The 23,661-nt window shown below is 45.4% G+C and overlaps 1 protein-coding gene across 4 annotated transcripts in view; it reads left to right on the top strand.

Annotated features, from left to right (window-relative positions):
- Window positions 1-21,797, top strand: part of XPNPEP1 (X-prolyl aminopeptidase 1) — a 63,942-nt gene extending 42,145 nt beyond the window's left edge. For all 4 annotated transcript variants that reach the window (XM_075611821.1, XM_075611825.1, XM_075611822.1 and 1 more), the window contains exons 3-20: window positions 400-463; window positions 1,573-1,677; window positions 2,311-2,403; window positions 4,874-5,017; window positions 6,419-6,514; window positions 6,777-6,858; window positions 9,909-10,119; window positions 10,865-10,954; window positions 12,688-12,738; window positions 13,106-13,164; window positions 13,597-13,674; window positions 13,866-13,937; window positions 15,307-15,367; window positions 16,025-16,094; window positions 17,647-17,820; window positions 19,486-19,562; window positions 20,243-20,341; window positions 21,385-21,797. In XM_075611821.1, coding sequence (XP_075467936.1) covers window positions 400-463; window positions 1,573-1,677; window positions 2,311-2,403; window positions 4,874-5,017; window positions 6,419-6,514; window positions 6,777-6,858; window positions 9,909-10,119; window positions 10,865-10,954; window positions 12,688-12,738; window positions 13,106-13,164; window positions 13,597-13,674; window positions 13,866-13,937; window positions 15,307-15,367; window positions 16,025-16,094; window positions 17,647-17,820; window positions 19,486-19,562; window positions 20,243-20,341; window positions 21,385-21,507 — 1,749 coding nt within the window. In that variant the 3' untranslated portion in view covers window positions 21,508-21,797. The remainder of the gene's footprint in view (window positions 1-399; window positions 464-1,572; window positions 1,678-2,310; window positions 2,404-4,873; window positions 5,018-6,418; window positions 6,515-6,776; window positions 6,859-9,908; window positions 10,120-10,864; window positions 10,955-12,687; window positions 12,739-13,105; window positions 13,165-13,596; window positions 13,675-13,865; window positions 13,938-15,306; window positions 15,368-16,024; window positions 16,095-17,646; window positions 17,821-19,485; window positions 19,563-20,242; window positions 20,342-21,384) is intronic.
- Window positions 21,798-23,661: the final 1,864 nt, after the last annotated feature.

The raw sequence follows: 23,661 nt of genomic DNA, 5'->3' as shown, positions 1-23,661 counted from the left end.
CGTAGTGAATAAATCTTGAGAGATTGAGACCCTGTTTGCTTCAGGGATATAACAACGAAGATCCATCCGCTTCAGACACTAGGATAATATTGTGCTGTGCTTCCTGCTGATACCTGCAATGTTGTTTTGCAAAACCATAAAAAAATAATAATAATTTGGCAGCTGAAATGTTTGCCCTTAATACTTTTCTTGTTAATCTTTGATAAAAGGTCTAAATTTAGAGTGGCGCAGTGAGTGAGTGAGTTTTGGCGCAGTGAGTGAGTTTTGGCGCAGTGAGTGAGTTTCGGCGCAGTGAGTGAGTGAGTTTCGGCGCAGTGAGTGAGTGAGTTTCGGTGCAGTGAGTGAGTGAGTCCTGCGCTGCTGCTAGCTCTAAACATGGAAATATCTCCCCTTGTGCAGAGTGAATACATTGCACCATGTGACTGCCGGCGCACGTTTATATCGGGGTTTGACGGCTCTGCAGGTAAGTGCACACCCTGAAAGAGTAGGTTATTTATCATGCCCTCTCTTCAAAATATTATGCTGCAGTAAATAGTGATGGAGTATCGTTATGCACATGCAATATCCTCAAACGTATTTAGAGCCTCAGAAAATAGGCCTGATCTATCCTCTCATAGATTTTTATAGGGTTGTCAGAGCTTGGACCAAAGTGAACCAATGACAGTGGCGTGTTTAATCGCCTAAATGTAGATCGCTTTCACATTCTCTGTAGAAAAAGAAAACCAGTATAGCATTTTACAATATTGAATTTTTTTTTTTTTAGCACATGTACGTTTTTTAATTTGTATTTTTTACAATCTTTACCTAATGTCTTTAGTAAGCAAACCCTTTTCAGTCCTCAAATCAACCGTTGTTAGATTGTTGTTTTTGTCTCCATTCTTTGTAAAGTAATTATATTGCCACCATTGGTCGCAGATATTGATAATAAGCTGACATGCATGAATTCAGCGGCCCCGAGGAAACAAAACGTTCATTTTTCACAGGATACAAATAAGTAAAATTGTTAGTTTTAATGTAATTTAAACTTTGAAAGACGGCAATTACACGGAAATGCTGACTAGAAAAACAAATTTGACCCGGCTACATGGGACGGTCCCTGGAAACGCTGGTTGGGGTACTGTTGGGGTCTAGGTTCAAGTAGAGGAATATTCCTGTAGAGTAGGAGGAATAGCTGGAGCATGCCAACAATATGATGGCCCAAGTCCTCATCTCTGCTCTATATATAATGCGACATAGATATATCTCTAGATCTGTTTCTGGAAGCCTGTACCTTTGCAATGGAAATCAGGCTCCGGCTTTGCACATTGTAACGTGATGCACTAGATTGGTCTATGGAAGAGCGTATGGCCCTGAGTTACATGCACAGGCCTTTACTAATATGCAAGAAGGGACAGATTGGGTGTTAATATAACAGTCTGTTGATTCAGGACCTTGAGCTCATTAATATTTTCGATTGAAACTGGTTATGGTGAATTAAAAAAACTCTCCATTGCATAAAAAGCACTAAGATAAACAAAACGTGTCAGTGACTGCATCTTTACGTCGTTTGTTTCCATATGCGCATGTGAACAGGGACCGCCATCGTCACAGAGCAGTTCGCGGCCATGTGGACAGATGGACGCTACTTCCTGCAGGGGGCTCAGCAAATGGACAGCAATTGGACTCTCATGAAGATGGGTGGGGAGAATGTATTTGTTGCTGTTCTTCCTTTTGTGTAGGATGTATATAGTTATGTTTTACAAGTGGGGAGGAGTGGTTCATGTGTTGAGCAAGTTATGGTTTGGATTACAACTCTAAACACATGCATTGTGATGTAATATGGTGTGTATAAGTCTCATGGGGCTAAAGAGACATGCCCATGGTTGCGTGGGGCTGGTCCTGGGATTTGAATTGGGTTCTAACTTCTCTTCCCCTCCCCCAATGGCTGGGTCATATCCCTCTGAATGCCCTATATACGGCTCCAACATCCCCATGACTATTGTGCGTTTTTTGAGAACAGTGCAATCATTTGTATCGTGGGAGCGATGTCGGCGATTGGAAACTGACATTAGAAGGTGCATCCTGGGAATGTGAAACACTGCACAAGATGTCACAGGATTGTGGTGTTGGAATGTCACGAGGGTTAACAACTTGGCCATAGAATTCTGTGTAATGAAACTGCTTGCATGCTAGACATGAGGGGAAAGAGCACAGCCGGGGCTGAACATTGTACCCTAATCTTGTATCTCCTGTGTTGGATGGTACTAGGGTTATCCCTTCATCTGTGATCTGCTATAAAAATATTGATTCTGATTTTGTAATGTCTTGTAGGCTTGAAGGACACTCCAACTCAGGAGGACTGGCTGATAAACGTGCTCCCAGAGGGGTCACGAGTTGGTGTCGATCCATTTATAATACAAGCAGGTAAACACGGATACAGGTGTACTAACTGTTTGTTAGTGGACACGGCTGCAAATCATTGAAGAGTACTGTGCTGCTTTCTTCTTAACCAGCAAAGCAGATACAGATACCAATCCACTGGAGGGTTCAATTTTTCCTTTCCCCACAGGTTGTCTTGCTAATATCCCAAAATAATGTGTGATGGTGTCATCTGTCAGATACACATCTCTATTCTGGAACCGTGTCTCAGAATCCGTTGTGGATTTCTCTAAATATTTATTGTAAACTCGAATCCCACATTGTATCATTTAAATCGATTTGGGGTTTCATTAGAATTTTATTCGCTCTGCTCAGTGGTTTAAAACAAAAACGATATTGTACAAAAAAAATGCAGCCACTTAGAGTCCTATTATATATGTATGCTTTGCAGGAATATCCATGTATACAGCGCTTTACAGCAGTAATACTGTACATGTGACAATAGGAATAAGTACTTCATACATAAAAGTAACATTAGGAAAAGGAGTCCCTGCCCCAAAGAGCTTACAATCTAAGTGGTAATAAGGGAGAACTTACAAAGACGGTAGGAGGGTGTTCAGGTAAGTGCACCTGCAAGGGGCAAAGTTAATGCATATTAGATGTATAGCATCAACCAGCGGAATCTACCCATATGCCCAGGACATACTTGAAAACGAGAGGTAACTCTCAATGTATTACTTCCTGGTAAAATATTTTATAAATAAATATGCTTTGTTAGAGGTGTGTTTTTAGGATTGGTGCTAGTCGAACATTGAGGGGAAGGACATTCCAGAGGTGTTGGACAATGAGTGAGAGGCATTAGGTGGGAGAGGGCTTTAGATACAAAAGGGGGAGACAAGATACCCTTGAGCAGAATGCAAAAGTCAGGAAGGTGTATAGTGCAAAATTAGGGCTGAGATTTAAGGAGGGGCAGAGGAGTGTATAGCCTTAAAAGTGAGGAGGAGAATTGTGTGTGTGTGTGTGTGTGTGTGTGTGTGTGTGTAATACGGGATTTAATAGGAAGCCAGGAGAGGGATTTCAGCAGGATTCTAGTAGCAGTGTTTAGGATAGATTGTAGGGGAGACAGGTGAGAGGCAGGAAGACCGGACAATAGGAGGTTACAGTAGTCGAGACGGGAGAGAATGAGGGCCTGTGTTTGAGTTTTAGTAGTAAAGTAACAGAGGAAAATGCAAATCTTTGCAATGTTACAGAATGTGAGGGAGGAATCGAATGTGTCCACTAGGCAACGTGCTTGTGCTACTGGGTGTATGATCGTGCTGCCAACAGTAATGTAGAAGGGGGCAGTAGGGCTAGGCTTGGGAGGAAGTATGAGGAGCTCCGTCTTGAACATGTTAAGTTTGAGTTGGCGGAGGGCTAACCAGGATGATAGAGGGGAGAAATATTGAGACTTCAGTCTGTACAGCAGGTGTAAGGTCAGGGGTTGAAAGGTTAATTTGTGTCATCGGCATAGAGGTGATATTTGAACCCAAGAGATGTGATAAGGTCATCTAGAGAGAGTGTGAAAAAGGATAGACCCCTGGGGGACACCCACAGATAGATCAATAGAGGATGGGGTCGAGTTGTAGTTCCTGACCAGGAATGTCGGTCTGTAGCGGAGAGGGAGGAGCACAAAGTGGAGTCAAGAGCTGGGAGGTTAGTAGAGCGCTGGTCTCGGCAGAAACAAGGGGTAGATGGAGAAGGGGAGAAGTGAGAGAAAAGTAGATGAGATGATGGTCAGAGAGAGAAAAGGAGAAATCGGAGAGAAATATTGTTTTGTGAAAACAAGGTCAAGGTAGTGGGCATCCTTGTGGGTGCTGGCTGCAGTCCATTGGGGAAGAAGAAGTGGTTAGAGAGAAAAAGTGGGAAGCCCAAGGGGGAGAGGGGTCATCAATATGGTAGTTGAGGTCAGAATTAACTTTTCAGACAAAGTCCTTATTTATCTTTTTGTCTTCATTTTTTTCCCCCATGCTCTGATTTGATAACCCACTCCTACAGTGCCATGAGGAGCAGAGCTGACACTTTAAACCAGAACAATAAACGAGGGAATGTATTCAATATACCATTTGTCTCATGAAAATGCCCAGTGTCAAAACGTATTATAATGTATGTACTCATGCAGCAATTTAGAAGCAGTAAGCAGCATATTATACGCAGATTGATCCAATACGAGGTATAAGTAAAGATGTAGTCGGCGTTATTACCCCTGAACACGCAGAACAATGAAAGAAATAATGCGGTAAATATTGCACTTCTTACTTTTTGTTTTCAATGGCACTTGCGGTAATAACGCAACAGCATTAAGGCATCTCACCACGGTGCAGTAATATCTGCTGCATCTGTACCTGCTGAAGAATTCTCTGCAAACGTTGCATTTCCTCCAGCACTTCTACTATTAAGTATAAGGCCAAATTAACTTGACTGCTGTGTTTTTCTAGCGGGTCCTCTCTGTAATGGCTCATTAGCATCTCATTGGCAGATCAGTGGAAGAGCATGTACATTGCCATGAAGAACGCTGGGCACCTTCTGGTACCTGTCCAGGAAAACCTCATAGATGCCATCTGGACAGATCGCCCTAAACGGCCCTGCCAACCGCTGATGACGTTGGGACTAAAATATACAGGTTTGTGCATTCTTGAATAAAGCTCAGATCTGTGTTCCTTATTATTCCCCTCTCTTTAGTTACTTTTACATGGTAACATGGTTACGGCGTTTGTGCTTTTTTTTTATTTTTTATTAAAAGAACCATTTTGTCCATTCTTTACGGTCTTGGTTCATGGCCAGTTGTGACACCTTTTTAATGGGTTACCATAAGAATCCTTGCTAGATAAAGTTGAGATCCCAAAGGTCTCTCCTACAGATTTATCGCCGTCAGTGGTTGAGGTATGGAAATTCTTGGTGGCAGTAAGTACAGTATGTTTAAATGACCGATATTTGCCCCCTTGTTTATTGCTCTGAATTCACGCACAGAATAGCTACTTTTATGGGCACTACAACCTGTGCCTTGAACGTTACAACTACCTTTATTTTGGTCCATTAGAAGTTATTACTTTACCTACACGTATCCACTGCTAATGTAGGTGAGATGTTAAGATTTAGGTTTTGTATATTTATCCAGTGGAAAAGAGAACCCAGTACAACATTTGTCAAAGTTCTTTTAGTAGCTCTATTGGTTCTGGAAAAGTGGCCATGCGATGTAGGTTTTACTACTTTTTCTTACACTATGTAAACTGGACCTTGCCTGTCTCGTCTTCATATATACTGTGAACCCCCCTGTTTTTTCTTTCTCCTGTATAAAGAGGAGACCTGTACAGCTCTGAATCTCTGTGTTGCCCCTCTCCGGAAGCTCTGTGTTGCCCCTCTCCGGAAGCTCTGTGTTGCCCCTCTCCGGAAGCTCTGTGTTGCCCCTCTCCGGAAGCTCTGTGTTGCCCCTCTCCGGAAGCTCTGTGTTGCCCCTCTCCGGAAGCTCTGTGTTGCCCCTCTCCGGAAGCTCTGTGTTGCCCCTCTCCGGAAGCTCTGTGTTGCCCCTCTCCGGAAGCTCTGTGTTGCCCCTGTCCGGAAGCTCTGTGTTGCCCCTCTCCGGAAGCTCTGTGTTGCCCCTCTCCGGAAGCTCTGTGTTGCCCCTCTCCGGAAGCTCTGTGTTGCCCCTCTCCGGAAGCTCTGTGTTGCCCCTCTCCGGAAGCTCTGTGTTGCCCCTCTCCGGAAGCTCTGTGTTGCCCCTCTCCGGAAGCTCTGTGTTGCCCCTCTCCGGAAGCTCTGTGTTGCCCCTCTCCGGAAGCTCTGTGTTGCCCCTCTCCGGAAGCTCTGTGTTGCCCCTCTCCGGAAGCTCTGTGTTGCCCCTCTCCGGAAGCTCTGTGTTGCATCTCTACACAACTCTTTTTTTTGGTTGGTCTAATAGACACCACTTTTATGGGGTTGGATAAAAACCTCGCCCCTTGCTCAGAAAAATCCAATGTTTAGTATAGATTGTTGGCACATTCCCAATTTGAGCACGATGTACAACAGTCTCATGTTACTGTTGCAGGTTTGTCATGGAAAGAAAAGATTGAAGCGCTCCGGGCCAAGATGGCGGAGGGGAAAGCATCCTGGATTGTCCTGACCGCTCTAGATGAAGTTGCATGTAAGTAACACCATTTTATCCGTAACCAGACTGGTGACTTCAGTGACAGAATGGACCGGAACCACCTCGCAGAGCAGATAAGCTACACATGAAAAATAAAATATCATTGTTGGTTAGTTAAGTGCATGTTACATTGGTGTCTTCCTTCACGCATTATCTGTGTATAGTCTAATCTTCACAAAGCTCTATCCTATTGATTTACCTTTTATGAAGCTTTTGGTAATAAATGGTATATCTTCCCCTCCCCACCTGTTTTTCTCAGGGCTGTTTAACCTCCGAGGCTCAGACGTGGAATATAATCCAGTGTTCTTTGCTTATGCCATCGTAGGAACCAACACCATCAGGTGAGGATGCATCATTTTATATAAAGATACAGATACTGTGAGAATTTTACACAGGCCGGGAAAATAAAACCTGTTTTCTTCACATAATAAAAATGGATAGCGTTTGTAAGGGGGATTGACACTTGGTAAGGAAGGGCTGTACGTGGCTGAGCTGCACGTGGCTGAGCTGCTAGCCTGCTCTGTGGGGACGGTCTCTTTAATCTCAGTGAGCATAGTGTGTTAACGGTTGAAAACGTTTAGAACATAAACCATGTGTCTGAAAAGAAGTGTGGAAACGTGGCAATTGCCAGCGAATAAGAATCACTTGGCCCCCGTGTCTGCCAATTTTCCGATCTGCTGTAAAACATCAGAAAGGCGGGCGACAAGGGCATTGATTGGTTCAGGGGCTGTAACATGAGGCGACAGCCCCTGAAAAATCAAATATTCCCGGCTTCCGAAAATCCCGTCGCTTTGTCGCCGTTGTTCTTACTATAAGTGCATGCGGCTGCGACAATGCATTTGTTTTCGGGCGACGTCGCCGGCACTATAAGCGCAGCCTTAGTTTCTGCATGTTCTGCCTCTCTCTTTATACTAAACCACATTGGTTAATCACTGGAACCTAAGATCTCACCCATCAGATACGTTCTCTGCGTTTGTAAGTATAACGTGTAGTATTGCTTCCTTGTGGGTGAACTCCCTCACACATATATATATATATATATATATATATATATATATGTATATATATCTATATATCTATATCTATATATCTTGCGAAATTCTCCCTGCTTCTGGTTAAATCTCCAAACACAAATGGTGTCTTCCCTAATGGTGTCTTCTCCTTTAATTGCCATCTGAGTGATGTCCTTTCTTAGCACCCTGTCCAATTCCTCTTCACCCAAAGACTGTGCGTCTTTTCTCCAGCGCCTTGTATTAAAGTAGCTGTTCCTCACACAAAGTGCAGCTCCTCCCTTCCTGCCCGATTTGTCTTCTGTATAGTTCTGTACCTATCCTGATTGTAGAGTTGATTCTGGTATATTATTTCCCAGACACGAGACTGTTGTTACTGCTCTTCCCAATCCTTCCCTTTCCCTGTACTCCTCCTCATGCCAGTTATTTAGGAGTCTTCTGTTCCCCGGGATATGCTGTAAAATCCCACCCAATCTCTGCCTCCTGCCAGGTGGGAAGTGTGGGGTGCCCGGAGTGGAACTAGATTTGTTTCATTTCTGGTTCCTGAGATACTTATTGGGGAAGTTTCTGGGTCCAAGTCTCCCTCCAGGGACAATAAAATAGCTACCAAATCTTGGGCACACACAGCAATGTTAATAGCTGCTGCTTCCTATTGGACAGCCTTTTAAATCCAGTTTAAAAACCAGGAAGCAATACCGGTAACTTTACAGGTAAGGATTTGGGTAATTGAGGGGGGAAATAGCCAGGTTCAGCTGTAGAGTACTGTCTTACCTCCCACCCCCCCCCCCCCTACTTTTAATACTTTCTAATGAAGCATCTGAACTGAGACCCATATCTCTACAGGTAGACCCTCCAGATTCCTCCTCTTTACATTGCTTCCTCAGCCATGCATTACAAACTCCAGTGTCCTGCCTCCCCCACCCCTATACAGTGGGAATACCTCTGAGAGACACTGAGGATGCTCCCTGCCTGAGAGCTGTCCCTAACTCCCTAACCTCAGCCTGCACTATCTTAATCTTATTCCTAGACAGGTCATTAGTTCCTAGGTGGACAATGACCTCTTCCTCAACAATTCCCAGAATGCACCTCCTATCCCACTGAGCTGTAGTTCCGGGTGGGCACCATACCTGCCTCTTCCCCTCACCACCAGCTCTCACATCTATTCCCCCTTACAATGGAATCCCCCAGGAGGAGCTGCCTCATTTTTTGGGATCCAATTTTCCTATCTGTGTTCTTCACATTACTACCAGAATACCCCCCCCCCCCCCACTCCCACTGTAGGGGATTCTGCTGTGCTGTTCTGCCCGGCTCGTGCAGCGTACAGTAGTTGTGCAGTGGCACAGATTGTGGGATGTGCCCTACGATCTTACAGCCCTAACCCTGCCAGGGCCCACGGTCCCCTGTACCAGGGGTGCGCAAACTTTCTGCTCTGCGCCCCCCCTGCCTGCTCTCTTACTCAGTTGTGCCCTCCCCCTTACCTCAAATGAAGCGTCAAACGTCACGTGACCAGCGGCGTCATTTGACATCACGTCTCAATGGTAACGGGTGTCATTTGATGCAGCGTTGCCATGGAGACGCGTGGACTGAAGCCGGTAACTAAATTTACAGAGGCCTCGCGCTCTCAGCGCTGGGCCTCTGTAACCGCCGCGCCACCCCAATAAAGTCAGGGGACGCGCCCACCAGTTTGCGCACCGCTGCTCTATACAGTCCTGGGAGGCCTCTGAGGCAGCGCTGACCTTTCAGGAGGATATGTGGATAAATGACGTGCCTATAGATGGAGCAGCACCTGCTTTTCCAAAATGTGTTGTAGAAAACTGGCGCCTTCCAGCCATTGGACTATACAACACCAGACATTGCAGTGGATACGATTGAACATGCTGCTTGCAACGCCTCCTGTGTGTTCCAAACTGACTCAAAACGCTTTCTGCACTCGGGACAGATTCCGAGGCGGGACACAATCTGCATTGTTTTTATTCCATGACACCAGCCTTTGTACTTCACTTTGTCCAGAGCTGCTAAACTCCCAAATACCCAGTGCAAATCTCCCAAATACGATGGGCATGGATTACACATGCTGATCTAGCTTCATTACATGCTGGCACTAAGCCCGTCCCTGCAAGAGAAACGGATGTGTGCACATGTGTAGCTGTACTTGCCATAGTCATATACAGCACTGCTCATGTACAGTTAACACATTCACTGCCAGAGGGAACTGCGTTGTGCTTCAGTGTTGCAGGTGCAGGAAAGAGTTTGCAGCTTTAACATAGTGCTCTCCAGTAACCCTGCACAGGACCACTGCTCTCTTTGTTTTACTTGTAATGCTTTTGTAACCATCGGTTTGCTGACCTCTAGCTCCCTGTGTTGGCTTCCTTCCCGGGCAGGTTGTTTATCAGCGGTGACCGCCTGGCTGACACTACTGTCAGGGAACATCTGCTGCTCGACTCGTCTCCCGCAGCCGACTTCAGCATCCAGCTGGAGCCCTACGACTCTGTGCTGTCCGTGCTCCAGAGTATCTGTGCGGGGCTGTCCCCCAAGGAGAGAGTGTGGATTAGCGACAAAGCCAGCTACGTCCTGACCGAGGCCATCCCCAAGGTATGTATTAATGGAGGCGTGATTGATACACGGTGTGGAGAGAATGTACTTTCCAAGCACCGGCTAAATGTCCCCAACAAAAAAATAAACGTACCTTGGGTATTTGAGGAGAAATTCATGCGCTTGTTTTAAGTTTGTTTTTTAACATAGGTTTGAAGCAGGGGGTCTCCCGAGCGAAACCCCTTTAATTTCCTCCGGGAACCCCCTGCTTCATGAGATAAAGACATCCAAAGGGGGTGCTGTTATTTCGGCAAAGTTTAAAGGTCACGCGGACCAATAGGAAGCTAAACCTGATGACATCACGGCTTCCTATTAGCCCGTAGGGTGCGGGAGCTTTGAAACTCCGCCATTACCTGAACCCTGCTAGCCGTGCGGAGCAGCTATTGGCACCCGCTACGAAGGGAAGTATCTCTGGAACCAGGGGGTTCCCATGGCTGAAATTAATTGGGTTCAACTCCGGAAACCCCATGTTTCTAACCTGTTAAAAAAAAAACTGGTATTGCCTCTGTAAAGTGAGATCCCTCCCATCGTTCTGAATCCGTAACCAATATATACCGCGGGGTTGCAGCAGCATTGTTGGCGAGGAGAACATCACGAAGGCCCCATTCTCATTGTTGATCTTTTTAGCCATATTCTGTTTCTGCTGGAAGACGATTTAGTTGCGGAACGAAAAGTATGACCTGGGGGAGGGGGGGATCCGGTAATCTTCCCCTTATATTTCTTAAGGAAACTCTTCTCTCTCCAGACTCACCGATACCTCACGCCGTACACGCCAATCTGCCTGGCGAAGGCGGTGAAGAATGCTTCCGAGATTGAAGGCATGAGAAGGGCACATGTAAGTCTGGCATTGTGCATCCCTCATGTTAAATAAATGGGGGCCTAATATGTTCTTTTCATTTTCTTATTTTTCCCCTAATTACATACTCCAGCAGTGTTTTTTCTATTTCAAATAAATGTTGGTTTGACAGTGTAATACCAGAAATGTACTGTTACTAATACCTGATCGCAGGATTATTCCTTAATAAAAGCAGCGTGTATTGTATTCTCATCGGTATTCGTCCTCGTGCTATTTGCCGTTAGGACATCGGTTGGCAAGGCTATTAAACCTAATGCTAATTTGGGAAATGATAGATTATTTGTCACATGGCTGAGTGCTTTTAATTTTGTTGCAACCCCAGAAGGGCCTGCAACAAATTGCGAAGGGGTTAATAATTAGGACTGACTCTTTAAGCCTTTCTCTGACAACCTTTGTATGGCCCAACAGTGACATCCTGTTCCATGTGTGTCTCAGTCCTGTTTTCCATATTGTCATTAGTCGTTAGAACAGGCCGGTGAAGGGGAGGACAGTGAAGCAGGGGGTCTCCGGAGCTAAACGGTGTTCTTTTCAGCTCTGCGGACCCCTGCTCCCAGAGATACTTCCGTAGGGGTTGCCAGTATCTGTCTACCATTTAAATGTGTTGGTCACGCGGGCAATTAGGAAGCCGCAAGGGATGGCGTCATGGCTTCCTATTGGCCCGCGTGACGCGGGACATGTGAGCCGCTATTTTGATCCCTGACTGCAGAGATACCGGCACCCCCTACGGAGATAAGTATCTCTGGTAGCAGGGGGTCCCTGGAGCTGAAATGAACGCAGTTCACCTCCGGAGACCCCTGCTTCAAACCTGTAACAAACCGCATTGCAGCTTGTCGTTCTGCTTTAAAGGAACATTTGCACATGGTTAAAGCTTGCTGGGAAATGCTGTTTATGTATTTTTGCTGTGGATTTGGGGGGAATTTAGGTCCCTTTTTGTGTACAGTTTTCACACTTCCTGGTAAAGGAGACATCCCTCCCAGGACCGAAGTGACCAAATTCCTGTGACATGTTTAAGGCTGAGTTTATAGTAATGAGGACGGCAACGCGACCGCGTGACATCACACGTTTGATTGTTGCACTAAGGTGCAGGAGACCTCTTGAGGGCGACAGGGGGCGTGGTGTGGCCTGTGACATCACGCGATCGGTTCGGCCTCGATGGCTGAACCGCTCACGTGACGCTGACGTCGCTGGCCAAGACAAAAATCCTTGGCTCCAGCAATTTCGGTCGCCATGTTGTTGCTGCGCAGTGTGGTCGCGCCCACTATGGGCACTCGCGACCGACTTTTCCTCCACCCATACCTGAAATCTATAAGTATTTTTAATTTTAAATGAGACTTTGGAAGGATTTGATTTTCCTCTGGCTGCTCCCCTGAGTGTGATGTCACAGTGTGATGTCACTGTGCGAGTACCCCTCCCCACCTCTCCTTATCTTTATTGGTTCTCTGATAAGGACGGGGTGAAATATGGGGAAATACTCTTGATTGACAAAAACGTCCCCATTTAGAGGTGCATAAGGAATTCAGATGGATGATTGTGGGATTGCAGCGTTAAAGCTTCTTGGGCTTCGGATTCACTAAGCGGCGACGCAGAGTATCGCACAGAGTCTATGGGGTGTCCCCCACATCACGGCTTTGCGACCCCGGTAGCTGAAGGGGCTGTGCTCCCGTGTTCCCCCTTATTTAGCTCTTACGTACTATCTCTACTCTCTCTTGCAGGTTAAAGATGCTGTGGCACTTTGTGAGCTGTTTAACTGGCTGGAGAACGAGGTACACGATGCCCGTCTCTTACACCTTGCTGATTGCGTGCTCACTGCAAAACAACACATGGCCTTTTTATATTTACGGTAGTGTGGGTGAAGGGTTCTGATTTGCTTTTAGTGAAGAAACACTTGCAAACATTTTATTAAGTATTGCATTTTTATCACCCGTATCTTCTTTTTTCGACGCGTCACACTGGGGAGGGGCTCAATCTTTCAGTGAATCTGCTGAATCACCTGTCTTCTCTTGTTGACGCATTTCGCTGAAAGATTGAGCACCTCCCCAGTGTATCTGCTGAAGGAGCGTTGCTGCCGTGTATTTTTTGTACTCTCCATGTCTTGCTGGGTATTTATTATTCTTGCTCATCATTTCTTAGGTTCCCAAAGACACCGTTACAGAAATCTTGGCGTCGGATAAGGCTCAGGAGTTTCGCAGGTGACCTTTCTGCTTTTATTATTATTATTATTATTATTATTATTATTATTACTACATGTCGGGTGTTTCTGGGGTTAAATTGTGGTCTAAGAATTGGTAGAGGTATTTTTGTATCTCTGGAACATTTCCATTGTTTTCACTTACAGCAGAGACTTTCAATCTTTGTTGCTCCTTCCCAATGATAAAGTAAATGGATATATTCACATAGTTTGCATGAGAAATAATTAACTAGGCTAGGAGCAGATGGGAGTAATAAAATACCATTTAGATTATAAATTACAATGTTTAAAAAGATTCCCAGGAAAATTTGCCAAATGATTGCAAATTAACTTTGTTTCTTCTTTGCACAGAGCAGGTGGAGAGGACATTTGTTGCAAAGAATATTAGAAATATTCTATACTTTATGTTTTTTATTTTTTTTTGTATTTTCAGCCAACAAGAGGATTTTGTAGAACTCAGTTTTGGTACAATTTCCAGCACAGGACCAAACGGGGCTATTATCCATTACAAGTAAGGAACTTGTTCTGCACATATACTTCGGTACAGTAACCGGCATCTTACCATAGGTTTTGTAAAGTACACTTCCTCGTCTTTCTCGTGGCCGTAAAACATTTGTGCGATGCTTGAAGGGATCAAAATAAAGGTGCCTCTGGGTAATATTTATAGCTGAATTTGGGGAATTTGTTTTCTTTTTGTGCTAGACCTGTTCCCGAAACCAACCGGAAGTTGTGCCTGAACGAGGTTTTCCTCTTGGATTCCGGTGCTCAGTACAAGTAAGAGATATCGCATGCAGTAATTGAGCTGCTATGTTTTGCATCTATGGAACCATCTGTCACCCAGCAGCGCATATCAGCGCGTTGCTGGCCCTTCTACCACCTGAGGGTTAAATAAATGTATTTAAAGCATGGATTTGGATGAAGCTGATTGATGCGTCTGTGCCACATGTGGATTAACATTCAGTGAGACAGACTTGGCCGCCATGAGCACATCATTGTATTGTAGGTCTTTATTTATATAGCGCCAAAAGTGTACTGGGCGCTTCACAAAGAATACAGTACAGGGAATTAAAATAATACAATAAGTGCAGCAAAATCAGACAATGGGAAGTAAATCCCTGCCCCTAGAGCTTACAATCTATTAGGTATGATGGGAAACTTACAGAGATAGCAGGTGAGGGAATAAGTGCCTTAGATGGCAGTGCTTGGCCACATTGTGTGGTAGGAGTGACTGTGGGTGTGGGACAATAGCCATGAGTGCAGGCTATTGGGATGCTTGATTTGTGGGGCGAGTTTTAAGGTTGGTATTAAATGAGTAGGTTAACACCATTTACAGGGGAAGAGATGGCAGGGAGGTATAGGTGAGATCAGGTGTGTATGTCTGGGTTCAGGTTTAGGGGAGATCAGCAGCAGGAAGGAGTAGATGGAGGGTGTGAATAGAGGATTTTTTTTTTTTTTTTTTATTGAGGGGTAAAGAAGTTGTTGGGAGAGGGGTGTATAAATAATGGTGCATTGGGGAAGTTGGAGAGAACAGAGACATTCACAAAGGAGTGAGGAAACAGTAAGCCGAAAAAGCAATAGGGTTGGCATAATTAGATGCAGTCGGAGAGAGACTTCTCAGGTATTGGAGGATAGGAAGCAAATTGGATGGATAGGATGTACAAATTATCAAAGCATTTAGAAAGTAAAGTTCTCACAGTTGCAAAGTTGTTGTGCAGAGTCCAGATCTTCCTCAAATCTTCACCTCCAATTTCATCGCCAAAATAAACTCTACAGACACTTTTTAAATGTGACACTTAAGATGTTGCACACATTCGGATGATGCAAAACGCGTTTGGTCACATTTGTTTTGCTTTGTTTGATTCCATTAGGTTACCATTTAAATGCATATCAGAGTTACGTGATTATGCCTTTGACCCTTTATTCAGTAGTAAGAACGCTAGAGATGGAGATCAGTCCGAGTGCCGCCTCTGGTACTGCGGGGTTTAAACCACATTCCATATGCTAAAGCAGCTCAGAGCCATCCTGACTAACCATTGTATAACAGTCACACTGTTGAACGCGGGATGATGTATTCCTGATTGGTGTAACCGGCTGTTTGTAAATAAAAAATATTATTGTATGGTTTTGTTTTTATTTCTGAAAGGGATGGAACTACAGATGTGACTAGGACAATGCATTTTGGCACACCGTCTGCCTATGAAAAGGTACTGTCCGCCGTGCGCCCTGACCTGTCCGCCGTGCGCCCTGACCTGTCCGCCGCGCGCCCTGACCTGCCCCCCCGCGCGCCCTGACCTGCCCCCCGCGCGCCCTGACCTGCCCCCCCGCGCACCCTGACCTGCCCCCCTGTGCGCCCTGACCTGCCCCCCCCGCGCGCCCTGACCTGCCCCCCGCGCGCCCTGACCTGCCCCCCGCGCGCCCTGACCTGCCCCCCCGCGCGCCCTGATCTGCCCCCCCGCGCGCCCTGACCTGCCCCCCCGCGCGCCCTGACCTGCCCCCCGCGCGCCCTGACCTGCCCCCCGGCGCCCTGACCTGCCCCCCCCGCGCGCCCTGACCTGCCCCCCCCGCGCGCCCTTAACCTGCCCCCCCGCGCGCCCTGACCTGCCCCCCCGTGCGCCCTGACCTGCCCCCCGGCGCCCTGACCTGCCCCCCCGCGCGCCCTGACCCGCGCGCCCTGACCCGCGCGCCCTGACCCGCGCGCCCTGACCCGCCCCCCGCCCGCCCTGACCTGCGCCCTGACCTGCCCCCCGCCCGCCCTGACCTGCGCCCTGACCTGCCCCCCGCGCGCCCTGACCTGCGCCCTGACCTGCCCCCCGCGCGCCCTGACCTTCACTGGAGTGTGATGCATCTCTTGTTGTTTTTAGGAATGCTTTACATACGTGTTGAAAGGACACATCGCTGTGAGCTCGGCAGTATTTCCCAATGGAACTAAAGGTTTGTTTGCGTTGTGCATCGTTTAAGGAAGGGGTGTGCAAACGGGGGTGCGCCGGGAAACTTTTTTATGGGGGTGCGAAACCGACCCCCCTGCTTACAGAGGCCCCGCGCTCTTCCCTACAACATTGTAAATTGATTACCGGGGGAGAGTAACTGCCTCTTATCCTCTGTCCGGCTTCTCCTCCTGCATCTTCTGATGGGGATGACGCATCGCCATGACGACGCAGAGGAAAAGATGCCAGAGAGCAGGTTGTGCGCGACTTAAAGTATGCGCACCCCTGATTTTAAGGTACCTGAATAAAACAAGTACACCATTTAACAAGCCTGGCATGAGACCGCGATCAGCCAGAATGTTTCATAGAGCTCTCTGATTGGCTGTTCCCATTACCTACGTCACTGCTTGTTGATTTGAATGTTCCAGTCATCTTTAACTCAGGAGAGAAGCGGGACCACAACTTAATCCCCCACACACTTTCGCGCTCTGCTGCGTAATAACCAATTCGATTTTTGGGACTCCCTCCTGTTTTGCAAAGTGTTAATTTTAAGGGCAAAATAATACTAAAATATAGGTGTTTATTTAAAGTACTTAAAAAATGGAGGCGGCCATCTTGCATGTGAGCTGCATGAAAGGTGTGTGTGTGTGTGTGTTTTACATACCACAAAAATTGAAATGGTAAAACACAAGTGCACATGTCATAAAAATAAATACAAAAAATACTTCACTCAAACCAGATCTGATGAAGAAAGACTCAGCACTGCAGGAAGAGTGATCAAAAAGAATTGTAATGAACAAACCATTATATCCAACATTTCCACCCAAGGGACCTTTAGCAGGGGGGAGGTGTGTGTGTGTGTGTGTGTGTGTGTGTGTGTGTGTATATGTATATGTACAGTGGTTGACAAATCACCAAAAAATCTACTCGCCACACAAAAAAATCTACTCGAATTGCTTTTACTTCAGATAGTATCATTTCATCGTGTCTCCCTCTAGCTCTGACGTGATAAAACCGTATACAATAAGTAGAAAGACTGTGATTAATTAATTGTATCATAATCAGCCACGAATATATAGAATGTCTCTGCGGAGATCAGTAAATTAATATGGGCAGAAATTGGATTTACTCATCAGAACCATACATTTATTGCCAATTATTGTTGGGTTAATACACTTCGTAAATAAAATGATCTGCTTGCTAGTATGGGAAACATTATTCCTCATGCAAAATCATCCGTTTTTCTTTGTGCTTAATACATTTGATCCTTTATCTGCCTATATGACCAAGTATAGATATCTAACAATCTCTCTCTTTCCCCCCCTCTCTCTTTCTCTCCCTTCCCTCTCTTTTTCTCCTCCCCCCCCTCATTTTCTTCCCCCCACCCTCTTGCACAAATGGGGTTGATGAGTTTACATTACATTAAAACGTTGATGTATTTCCCCTTATTTATTGGTGGTAGAAGTCGGCTTCTTTGTCACTTTCACCATTTACGACTACAGCCTAACATCATAACTAGCCCCCATTGTGTGTAATCCTTGTTCATTTGCACCCTGCAGGACACCTCCTGGACTCCTTTGCACGCTCGGCATTATGGGAGTCTGGTCTGGATTACTTGCATGGAACTGGACACGGGGTTGGGTCCTTTCTGAATGTTCATGAGGGACCGTGTGGCATCAGCTACAAAACCTTTGCAGACGAACCCTTGGAAGCCGGAATGATCCTTTCTGATGGTATGATAAATCCTTTCTGTCAATATGAGAGAGCGCAATCTATATACACGCACACGCACATGCACACATACCTATTCCTGCAGTATGAGCTAGAGATGGATAAATACTCATACACCCATATGTGAGAGGTTGTGTCCTTGCAATTAAGTCAGTGATCCAGACAGCGATAAGCATTAGTTGATAGATCAGGAAAGGTTTATTCCTTTCACAGTTTGGGGCTTGAGATCCAGAACCAATCGGATCACATAAAAAAAAAAAGCAAACTAGAAAAACCTGGTTTAAAATAGTGTATGGATTGCAGGGTTTGTTTAGCTCATAACCCCCCTTCCTCTATTTGCACTTTCATGAAACAGCTCTTTAAGGAGGCAGGAGCGGCAGATCCTGGAGAGACTGGAACTTGCAGGGCAGCTGCAGTGAAGTCGTCCTAGATATATACACATACACCCATGCTCTTTCCGGTGGTAGGATATATATATATCCTCACAGGCATTGTAACTGTATGAAAAGATTTTTCTATCTACATACATTAGAAATCTAAAAAGTACAATACACCAACCTTTCTAGGACCGAGGGCTATATTTACTCCGCCATAAGGTACCTTACATATTATATACTGAATGGCCATTGTGGTCCCTGACACCTCAACAATCCTTAACCCTTTGAGTGCCCCAGGATGTAGTGACTACGTCACGCTCAAAGGCTTTGTTTTTTCCGGGTTAGATCGCGTTCCCATGGAGCGCCGGATGTCATCTAACCAGTGAGGAAACGGAGGAGGCGTGCAACCCTCTTCTGTTTCCTCCAAAATGGCCGCCGCAGTCACATGACCACGCTGTGCTAGAAGGGTCGTGGCACTCAGGCACCATGACCCCTACAGCACTCAAACGGTTAAGGGTGAGACACAAGGTTTTGGAGGGAAAATATTTCTGTTGAGTTTCATACACTTTAACACAGAATCTTTTGCCTCGCTCTTTGGCGACTTGAACTTGTGATGTTGAGAAAATGTCAATTTTCAAAAGATTTGGGCAGCGCTGCTTTCATATTCACTTATTATAATTTGCCTTTACACACACATTCCCAGCAAGCTCAAACATCAACACCACCGCATCGTATATATATATATATATATATGTGTGTCAAAAGGAGTGCTGCTGAGCGGGGCAAATGTATACAACAAAAGACAGGGGAGCCCAATGATACATCCAATTGACAAAACGTATATGGTAATAAGTATAAAGTTAAATACTTCAATAATAATATTTTCTTGGTTATTTAGTTAAACCCTTTGGCCATATTTGGTTATACCGTGACGTGGTATGCAGACTTATGACGCTTTGACCAAAGGGTTTAATGAAATAACCAAGAAAATATTATTGAAATATTTAACTTTATACTTATTACCATATATGTTTTGTCAATTGGATGCAGCATTGGGCACCCCTGGCTTTTGTTATAATTTGCCCGCAGATAAAAATTTCTATAACATTTTTGCCAATATACCTGCAGCTTGTAAGAGAGGTCAGAGTTTCAATGAAATGAATAAAAGCACAGTTTGCGTATTTCAAGAAATTGTGTGTGTGTGTGTTTGTGTGTCTCTACTTTGTTTTTGGCGACTCCTGTGTTGGAGAGGGGTAAATAACACACCCCCTGTTACTGATGTGTTTGCAGAGCCTGGTTATTATGAAGATGGATATTTTGGGATAAGAATTGAGAACTTGGTCCAGGTGGTTCTTGCTGAAACCAAGGTGAATTCAGCAAGGTTTCTTCAAATTATTCTTATATTAATTTAAAAAAATGTCATTTCAGTTTGGTATTTATAGTGGAGAAAGCAAAGAAACCCAGCAAGTGGTTACAATGCAATGTTAGGGGGGGTGGATTTTTGATTATAGGGTAGTCCCATTCTTTTCAGATTATTCAGATATTAATGACACCTGCAGTGCTTTTACATGCTGGAACGGTTTGCTCCCAGTTGACTATGGAAAGCTAAAGATTTTGCTCCTCGGGGTACGAAGCCTTTTAAAGCAATCTGCATTATACCTTTTTATTTCATGTAACATTAACGGCAAATCCCCAGTCCGCCATCTGCAGCTGCTTCCCATTTTGTCTGAGGAAGCAAATGTGTAATAATTATCACACTCCCTCCCCCCCCCACACTCCACACACTCCCTCCACACGTTCCACACACTTTCCCCCCCACCCACCTTCCCAATCACACCCCTCAAAAACACTGCCCCATCCCCCCACATACACCCCCCCCCCCACACACCCACCCCATCCCCCACTCACACCACCACTCACATCCCCCCTCACATCCCCACCCCCCCACCCCATCTCCCATATTAAAGGCATACAAAAAGAATCCCATGTTTTTGTGTATTCCTTTAATACAGCTTTTCTGATTGTTATAGTGTGTTGTGTTTTGCAGTACAACTTCAGAAGCCGCGGGAGCCTGACGTTTGAGCCAATTACGCTGGTACCTATACAGACTAAAATGATCAATATTGAGTTACTGACACAGAAAGAGGTAAGCATAGAAGCTAAATATTTTGTGTATATATAAATGTTTTTTCCCTGGTAGCCGCTGTATGAAAATATATATATTCTCAAATTACCACTGGTCTCGTCCTTCTCGCGAGTGGCGAATTGCACCGTAGGTGCGGCGCCCGAAGGAAGGACTGTGAAATATAATTGTGCAGTGATCTTGGATGAAAGCAAGCTGCAAGAATATACATTTCAATAAAACTGTTCTATAAAAAATCCCCACAAACGTTTAATCTATGAAATGTGGGCGTTGCTGCCTGGGGCGATTAGTATTCTGGTAATTAAATCACTAAATCCGTTCTATCGCTGGGGCGGCCATTGGAAAATAAACCTACACATATCTGCAGAGTCTGGATTTCATTCCACCTGGTACCTGCGTCCCGATGTCCATTAATTGCAGGCCCCTCTGGCAGTTAAGGGGTTAAATAGGTGCTTTAAAGGTGCAGTCACACGTGGTGGCCATTTTGGAAAACAAATCCAATATACTGTAAATACCTTTCTCACAAAGGCCCCATTTTTTTTTTTTTTGGTATATTTTGGCAATTAAATATGCTTCAGGGAAAGTAATATTGATTTCATTACTCTGTCCGATACCTCATTATCACAGTTTGCTTTCTGCACAGCCGTTAAGCGTCGGGGCACTGGGGCGGAGACTTTTCCAGTGGAAAGTTAGGGCACGTTCTGCTTAACGCAGTCACATCGCACACAAGGAAGTCGGACCCCTCCCAAATGTTACCGTAGCAGGGTTCTAAATGTATGTCAATCATCAAGATTTTAATCTTATTCGGGGCTCTGGGACGTAGCCACCAGATGATGGAGCCTGGTACTCTATCGGCAGCATAAGATAGGGGCTACGTCCTAGATTTTAAGATCGTTTTACTAGGGGAGATCACGTTCTGTTGAGCGAACGATGCTGCGGTCACCTGATTGCAGTGACACTCAGCGGGTTAATAATGTCACTGGGGCTTGAAGGCGCCCCTCCGCTGCGTCGGAATATCCGCGTCATGTTTCTTTGTTCTTTTCCAGTGTGACTGGGTCAGTGCGTATCACAAGAAGTGCCGAGACGTGATTGGAGCGGAGCTGGAAAAACAAGGACGCCACGGGGCCCTCCAGTGGCTCATTAAGGAAGCGCAGTCTATTTCCAAATGACATTAGCACTTTTTTGTAATTTTTTAGCCCCTCTTGCAGCGACGTGGTTCACGCCAAAGCTTTTCATACGGATCACGTAACACCATCTCTCTTCTCGTTTTGATAAATACAACTTTGAAATCTTTCCTTTTTAATCCTTTTGGTGTCAGAGGGAGCCAACATTGCCTGATGTCAGCAGAGGGGTTAATTCCTTTAAACCATAATAATGAAAGTCAAAATCTAAAGATGTGTCAATTCAAGATGAGAATATCACTAATAAAGTTAAGATCTGAATGTAGGATTGTCTTAAAGCTGGCGTTTATATTCAGTTTCTTCCTAAAATAAGTGTGTGTGTGTCCCAAGGATCTTTACCGTTTCTCTGCTTGTTGGGCACGCAGAAGGATAACCGCTATGAAGTGAAACACTTGCATTTGCTAAAGGTTAATAAATAAAAAGGTATCTCTGTTTAATAGCAAATTTTATTTAGCAATCTATTCACTAAAACCCATAAAGCAAAGGAGTAGTTAATGCCAAATTACTTCATCACAAGCTGTTCCCTAATCTCTGATACCTGGTGATATCGGGCGACGGTCACAAGCGTTACTCATTGTTATTCCCTGCTCCAGGTTGGCGTTCACTCCATCTTAAATAATGGCCACTATAAACACTGGCTACAATAGGTGATAGAAGTACATATTACTCATGCTGAACTTATTAATATGTTAACCCAGGGGTGGGCAACTCCAGTCTGACCCACTGATGGCTTCAGCACAGGTGACTCTGGGATTTCATGTAAACCCGACCTGTTGGTCCTTCAGGACTGGAGTTGGCCACTCCTGTGTTAACGCCCTGTGAGCGCGGTGACTGGGGGTGGGGCCCTCTGAGCGCGGGGTTAAGTGCCGGGGGAAGAGTGACTGCCTGGTCACATGATCTTCCCCACAGAACTTTACATCTTTGGTCCTCTTCTGGTGCACTGACAGCCATTTATTGAGGCACAAGTAGAAAAGAGTTAAGTGGTATAAGTGCCCAAGTGCCGGATCCATACGATACACATATACACAGCGCATAAACAAAGCACAGGGTATGAGGCTAGTGGTATATATAGAGGGAATCAGTACAACTCTCAGATGATATGGGGTCCTAAAAAGAGACAATGTAACCCTGAAGGAAAAGAGTAAGGGGGCTGAAATCCACTCCTCAGAACCACATTGGGATATTCCCAGGACCACTATTATAACACGTGATTCAATTGAATATAAATGTACTCACATATTGGAAATGTCTCCTGTGCCCCTAGTTAGGCGTTCCTTGCCTCCTCTCATATTACAGGGCTGCTCAAGCAAGTCAGTGGGTAGGGTGGCACGCATATCCGTCACTTAGAAGATGGGTCGCCTTGGTGGCACACCTAATGCGCCCCACCCCAATAGAAAATATTCTTTGGCTATCTAAACAGGATAGGCTTTTTGGGGCCTTCTGTTTTGCCAGCGGTCACACACTCTCAAGCTGTGGGACAGACTCGAGTTTAAATACAAGCTAAGCAACCCAAACTCTTTGACCCCTTTTTTTGGAAACCGGGATTTTTCCCCGGGATTACCCAAACTATCTTTTGCAAATTGGCGGCAAGCAAATATTTGTAGACTTTTCGACTTCAGCCACGATTTTAAAGTGACGCCTTTCAATAATTTGGTTAAGGATAGGGGAGTTCCACCGGGAGAGATCTTTATCTCCAATAAAAGGCCTTCTTTACTAAAGTCAAGCGCTCTAGTCCTGTCTCACTGTTTGAGAAACTCTGTTTGGGAGCAGACTCCCACGAAAGGTTGATATCGAAACTATACGGCCAATTTTCTCTGCCAGCTGAAGCCCAAGTGAAGCTTAAATTCAGAGAAAAATGGGAAACCGATTTGGGAGAGGAATTGGAGGTTGAGGATTGGGAGGATATGTTCGAAGCGGTAGCCAAAGGCTCAATCTGAACAACTATCTGGGAAAATGCGTACAAAGTAATGACCTGTTGGTACAATACCCCTGAAAATATAGCTAAATATGTTCCAGGCTACTCACCTCTGTGTCCTAAAGGCTGCGGTGGGGTGGCCTCTTTTCTGCATATGTGGGGGTCATGCCCCCGGGTGCAGGCTCTATGGAGGCAGGTGAGATCTTGGATCTGCCAGATTATGGGCT

This window comes from Ascaphus truei, chromosome 8 (genome assembly GCF_040206685.1).
Source record: "Ascaphus truei isolate aAscTru1 chromosome 8, aAscTru1.hap1, whole genome shotgun sequence".
NCBI classification, from domain to species: Eukaryota; Metazoa; Chordata; class Amphibia; order Anura; family Ascaphidae; genus Ascaphus; species Ascaphus truei.
Note: the sequence above shows the minus strand (reverse complement) of the source record. Positions and strands in the feature narration are given on the sequence as shown.